The sequence below is a fragment of the Lolium perenne genome, chromosome 4 (genome assembly GCF_019359855.2).
Source record: "Lolium perenne isolate Kyuss_39 chromosome 4, Kyuss_2.0, whole genome shotgun sequence".
Taxonomy (NCBI): Eukaryota; Viridiplantae; Streptophyta; class Magnoliopsida; order Poales; family Poaceae; genus Lolium; species Lolium perenne.
The window spans coordinates 197997792-198004137 of NC_067247.2; the positions used below are offsets into that span (position 1 = coordinate 197997792).

Below are 6346 nucleotides of genomic sequence, written 5' to 3' on the forward strand. Positions count from 1 at the left end.
CCCGCAGCTTCCGTTCCATTCGTCCACAGAGATCTAACAGTAGCGTCCATTTGCTCTCGCGAGTAGCCTGCCCTGCAGTTACTCCAGGACAACAGAAGATTGGAATCCGAGGTTCAGCGTGGTACTGAAGCTGCAGATGCCTCTTTATGTGGAAAAGGGATCCTATAAAACTTCCCTCTCTCCACCACACTTTCAGACTATTCCTACCCGTCTTCCATAGTCTTCACTCTTCAGTCCAATCATGGCAGCATGCACTGGCCGAAAGATTCTGACTGGTGATGACTGCCACTTGTAAACAAAAATCATTCTAAACCCACATGGTATTGCTCTGAATATTTCAGTTTATAATCAGTAGCCAATAGCCAAGAACCAAATGTTCAATTAGTATAGCATCAGAAAGTAGCACTGTTTGACACCGGCTCATCGTACACTTCTCCATTTCTTTTTTCCATTTCCTTTACACATGTGACAGTCAAAACTTGTTGGCAACATGGGTTGGGGCACATGGATGGAGGGATACAATTAGAAAGGCTTAATCACAAAAGGACAACAATAATTTACTAATAGGACAGCTATGATGGACAGCTTCATATATCTAATTAGGGACACAAGGAATGGTGGTTTTTGGGGGGAAGAGACCTAAATGGCTGGCTACTATCTCCTCACACTGTGATCTGCTTGCTGTGTATGGTACAAAACATACACTGGTATGGGTTTTCGCTATGGGAGCCCCTCCTGTATATACAACAACGGGCTCAGGGTTCTTGGCTGTTCACCCGGTGGTGAAGCTCCAGCATCTCCTGGTGGTTGGGGTCCACCGAGAGCGCTGCACGGCAGTCCCGGAGGGCTCCCGAGATGTCGCCGACATGCTCATGGAAGGCCGCACGCAGGTGGAGCAGGTTGAGGTCCGCCTTGAAGGCGATCGCCTTGGTCAGCTCCGAGATGGCATCTTTCTCCTTGTGGTTGTCCATCAGAACTGAGGACCAAATCAGGCATTAAACAGATGAGCTAATTCAGGAACTACATGAAATATACGGTTGTTACACCTACTGATCAAGTTGGGCATAGAATATCCTAATATGGCAAACAACATTGACTCCTTACCAGCTCATGTTAGGAACTGGTAGTTGGTTAGTTAAAGTAGCACAAACCCAATCTAGGTGTTGGGGGCACAGATGAGCTACACCAATATTACCAAATTGAACTACTGCCACCAGAATTTATATCCAAAGTTCAACCTTCTTTGAAACTGGTGGCGTGTGTCTTCTCTTTGCTAAACCAAAAACTAGACATGCTAGGCAGGAAGAGATGCTTACCAGCAGCACGGTATCTGTAGGGGTAGACTCGCAGGGGGTCAAGTTTGGTGACCATCTGCAGATCAGCTTTAGTTAGATCCCGATCGCAGTACTCAGACCTCTTTTCATATGCTGATGCATTGCTCCTGGCCTTTTCAATTAGCTTGGTCATTTCCTCGAATGCACCAGTTCTGTTGTTCCTAAGGAAATGGACCCTGGCGAGGCCTTGATGAGCTCTTGTGTGCCCAATCTTTAGGGCGTTAATGTAGCATTCAGCTGCCAGGTCTAGCTTCCCGCAGTCCACATAAACACTCCCAAGGTTGTTCAAGGCCTATAAGATGTGAAACAACCATATGTGTAAGATGAATGTTTCTGAACATTTCAGGCCAGATAGTTACAGATTCATCTATATATGAAATTGGATCAAGCTGCGCTAAAAAAAGTTTTCAATTGCTTGAGTTGATCGAGTGATGCAACAGTTTTCATGTACCTAATATGACTACAAAAATGACGCATTTCAGTTGAAATTATTGAAAATGGCAGCCCAGTACTCATTCATGTGGTAAAATGACTATTCTCATAACCGCTAGATTGTATGGAATGTTCTAACTTAAACAAGTTAATGAGTTGCCACGTTAGGAACACCAGTACAACCATTTTTTAATGGTATGCACCATTCCCATTACTAAATGCAACAATGAATACGACATCTTAACATCCGAACATAAGTATAGGCGCGAACATAAGTATACGCGGGTATAGCAACACCTGATCTAAACCATAAAGAGCCACCTACACATTTGACAAGTAAAGAAATGCACATGCATACTAGAAAAGCAATAGCCGTATTTTATTTTATTTTAAGTTCCCACTTCATAATTTGCCAATATCCCAAGACAATGTACCTATTTCTGGCATAAGATCTCTTAAGTCTCAACTGGAGAAACGGGACAATAACTCTTTATTATGACAGGCCTAGCTAAGTAAGAACTGAGGAAGAGGTATAGAAAAAAAAAATCTTACTTGGCCCTTCCTAAGTCTATCCGAGGGACAACGTAATGCATCTTCAAGAAGCGATACAACTGTTGCTGAGGTTGATGGCTCAAGACTCGAATCAGCTAAAGCATAAGCTTTCAAGAAGAACGCCTCAAATGATCTTTGTATTGCAATGGATGCTTCCGCTTTCTGCAATCCTTCCTCGCAGTGGCCAGTATCATACAGTATCCAGCCTTCATAAACAAGTCGTTCATGTTGGCTTGATGCATGCTCACGAGCAAGCTGCAAGCTGCGCATTGCAGCCTCAGGACAATTTAATCTGGTCAAAACAACGCAAAATCACATTAATCCTAAGATAATATATTACTTCCAGAAAATTAGATCATAATGTAAGTTATCAGAGAAGGCATGTGCAAGTGCAACCATGCTGAATTAGCATTCCAGATACAACCCCACACTAGTAGGTGCAAGACATGCCAGGGACTCAAACCATGTGATTGTACTCCAATTATTGATGGACTATCAAACTGAATTATGCCAACTATTATCATGCGCAACAACATAAAATAATTAAGTTACCTGAGAAGTAGCAAAGATTGCCTGAAGTACAGAACTCCTTTAGCAGCATCTGACTCCAGCATTTGATATATGACCGAGAGTGATCCTATATCATCAACAGAGGACCACCGATCATAGAGCTGCATCCAGCAATCAGCAGTTGTCCATTGTTCTACATTCTCCATCACAAGCATGCGCAGCTGCTTTGCAGCCACTCGACCACCAATCATGCGATAATCTGGAGCGAGCGTAAGGATTGCCTGGACATCACATAAGGCGGCTCTATAATCCTCAAGAGCAAGGTAGCAACAGAACCTTAGCTCTAAGCATTCCAGAACCAGCTTAAATCCCAGGATCCGGTTAATCTCCATCAGGGCAGCTTCAACACTTTGCCTTTTCATCAAAGAAGCAGCTCGAACCATATAAGGATATGTCAGCGTAGGATCCAACTCAGTAGCCTTGTTGAGATTTTCCAACTTGCTATCACCATCCAAATATAGTGCTCTCTCTTGATACATCCACCCAAGAGGCCAACGAGATGACATGACAGAGTCAAGCAACTTGAGAGAAAAGTGCCTATTGCTCCTCAGAGAGGCCAATCTAGCCAAGCCAACTACCGAGTATAGATGTCCAGCGGTAAAGGCAGCATTGAACAGGCGCTCAGCTTCAGTGTGATCTTTCCTTAGCAGCCTCATGCAAGCCAGTTGATGCAAAGACAGCTGCTTCTGTCTAGAATCTGATGCTGAGTCCACCAGCTTTTCCAAGAAGCTTATGGTGACATCCGATGTTGCACTGATGCTCATGGAGACTTCACTAAGAAGGCAATATAGAGAGAAAGATGCATTGCCAGCCATGGTGGACCTCTGCTGCTTATTCGCGGAGGAGAATATCCTAACCACTTGCTCATCATTCAAGCACTCTGGAAGTTCATTCAAGAGAACCTGCAAGCATGAGGCCGCAAGAATGGAACAGCCCAGCTCAATAGCACACTCCATGAAGTCTATAGCATCTTGCCTGGAGGAAACAAAAGAAGCAAGCTTTCGCTCGCAAGCATCCTTGAGGCCCTTGCAGCAGAATTTATTGGCGAAATCAAGCATCTCCAAAATAGCTTCAGCTGACAAATACGGCAGCCTTCCTGACAGGCTGAATTTACTGATTGCTCGCATACCGATAGGGGATATGCCGTTTCGAGACATGTCAATGACTTCAAGATATGATTCCCGAAAGCCGCCATTAAGCATTGCATAGAGTGGAGTAGACAGCGCGGAGAGCTTCCGCCGATCACATGCAATCATGTCATCTCTTATCCGGAGATGAACCACGGAAGAACCCTGGAACTCATCAGACTCGTCGTCATAGCTTATCATCCCATGTGACTCGGCGGATATCTGCGAGACGAAATCCAGCAGCTTGAACTCCTGAGAGCACTTGCCGCAGGAGCCAAGAAGGTCGGATATCGGCTGCTCTCCTCTCTTCTCGTACTTGAGCCACGCCCCGAATATGAGCTTCTCGTGTATGGTGCTGGCCTTCTCCCACGCGGCCTGGAGGCTCCTCCGCGACAACTTGGTCTCCCCAAGGCCGCGGAAAACCTGGAACTGGAGCAGGTAGAGACATGACCTGTCATCCGGAGGGCAATACTCAAGCTCCTCGTGAATCTGAGCCAGTATATCGACGTAGTCAGCGGGCTTGAAGTGCGGAAGAACCGCGGGCTCCGGCATTTTCATCAGAGATTCTCTGCATCCCAAATACAAGAGAAGAGGTTTAATTAGCTGGCTCTTCACAACAAAAACCAACTGGTAGCATCATATATATCAACAAAAAGACTGAATTTTCCACACTAAGGCGAGACTGGCTAACCAACTGACTAACTAAGGCAAGAAAAATTCGGTCTTGTTGCAAAGAAATTGGAGGTGGTGGGGAGGCAAGAATGCTTACATGGAGGAGGAAGAGGATGAGCTGGAGTGCGCAGTGAACTTGGAGAGCTTCCCTTTGTCGAGAGGCAGCCATGAGTGTGTGGCGGCGTGGAGCTTGGTCTCCTTGCAGGAGGACAACTCGGAGAAGAAGAGCTTCCTCATGGCACATACCACGGCAAATCAAATCAGAACCTTGTTGTCCCCTTTTGTGTTCCTTCCGAATCCGAAATCTCTTCACATCCAGGCGCCCAAATCCCCTCCCAGAGAAGCGCCGCAGATCCTCCAAGAAAGCAACCCGCGGCACCAGAAACACGGGGCGGGGAGCGGCGGCGGCGCCAAGATTCAGAGCCTGGAGGGGGTGGCGGCGCGAAATTTCCCGTCAAGGACGCGCCTTTCCGAAGGCAATCTAACAGGAGGAGGTCGCCGGGGATCCAGAAACCGAACCCAACCACCGGGGAGGCAGATGTAGAGAGGGGGGGATAATCAAAGGGGGCAAAGGCGCCGCCTTTAATGGCAGGCAGGCAGGCAGGAGCGAGCCAAGGAAGCGCGCTCCCGTTACAAGAAGCCAAGAAGAAGTAACCACTCCCCCTCGCTTTCTTTTCCGGCCCCCAACCACACCGCCAAACCGAATCCAACACCTCCCCTCGCGAGCTCGAGGTGAGGTGAGGTGAGGTGAGCAGGACGAAGGAACAAATCCGCCGAGATGCGCGCGCTCCCCGGAGCGGAGCGGAGCAGGAACGGAGTCCCAAGATTCAGGGGAGGCGGGGCTGCTCCTCCTTGGCTTGGCAGTGGAATTGCTGGGAATCCTAGGCTTTGCCCCCTCCCCGATCTCTCTCTCTCACTTTTTGGCGAAGGAGGGAAGAAAAAGAGGGCGTGCTTTCGTTGCTGGAGCCCTTTACTCCGGACGCCGGTGTGGGGAGAGAGAAAGCAGAGAGAGAGAGGCAGCGCAATGGCACACTACTAGCAAAGTGAAGAGGGAGGGGGGAAATTGCAATTGCAATTAGCTATACAGAGTAAACTGGGATTAAATACTCGGATCCACCTGGTGGTGGTGGTGGTGGTGGTAGGGGCCCGGACGCGCGACGCGACGCCATTGTTTGGAGACGAGAGGGGAGAAAGCGGGCGGATGGTGGTGTGATGCGCGCGTGTGGTCCAGTCCAGTGCCCTCGCGGTGGCCTCTTCCTGCTGGGAAAGAATCGGATGGGAACGGAGCGGGAGAGGCCGTGTGCTCCCGGTCGCTGTCCCTTGTTGCGGACGACGGCGACAGACACGGGGGCTGCGTGCCGCGCCGCGGTACGCCGGTACGTGCAACGGTGCACACGGTTCTGGGTCGCGTTTAGAATTTGTTTTCTCTTGTGCTGCTCATTTATGGCCAACGTACACATTTCTAATAGCTGGTGGCGCGATAACTGGTTTGTACGAGTAATTTTGAACTAGGACAAGATTCGACGCTAGCCCCAACGGTCTAATTTCCATGTCGTCTTGTGCTTCCTACGTGACACAATGTAGGTATTCCACGGGTCATTATGATATCCACGTTTTTCGCATCATTGAAAAAAACTCAAAACTATCCTTATACTACCA

At 48.1% G+C, this 6346-nt stretch overlaps 1 protein-coding gene across 1 annotated transcript; it reads right to left on the reverse strand.

Moving 5' to 3' along the window:
* Positions 1 to 408: 408 nt before the first annotated feature.
* Positions 409 to 5791, reverse strand: LOC127295206 (ETO1-like protein 1). The gene is made up of 5 exons (XM_051325109.2): positions 4785 to 5791; positions 2871 to 4583; positions 2319 to 2610; positions 1317 to 1626; positions 409 to 976 (listed from the first exon to the last, which is right to left on the reverse strand). Exons 1-5 carry the CDS (start codon positions 4922 to 4924, stop codon positions 756 to 758), a joined length of 2676 nt encoding a protein of 891 aa, XP_051181069.1. The 5' UTR covers positions 4925 to 5791; the 3' UTR covers positions 409 to 755.
* Between the last annotated feature and the right edge of the window lie 555 nt (positions 5792 to 6346).

What these genes read in the sequence shown, in the direction of transcription:
- LOC127295206 (XM_051325109.2), bottom strand. Translation starts at nt 4,924, where the DNA reads ATGAGGAAGCTCTTCTTCTCCGAGTTGTCCTCCTGCAAGGAGACCAAG. An exon ending in TCATCCTCTTCCTCCTCCAT is followed by an intron (nt 4,584 to 4,784) that starts GTAAGCATTCTT and finishes TTTGGGATGCAG; the next exon opens with AGAATCTCTGATGAAAATGC. An exon ending in ATAGACTTAGGAAGGGCCAA is followed by an intron (nt 1,627 to 2,318) that starts GTAAGATTTTTT and finishes CACATCTTATAG; the next exon opens with GCCTTGAACAACCTTGGGAG.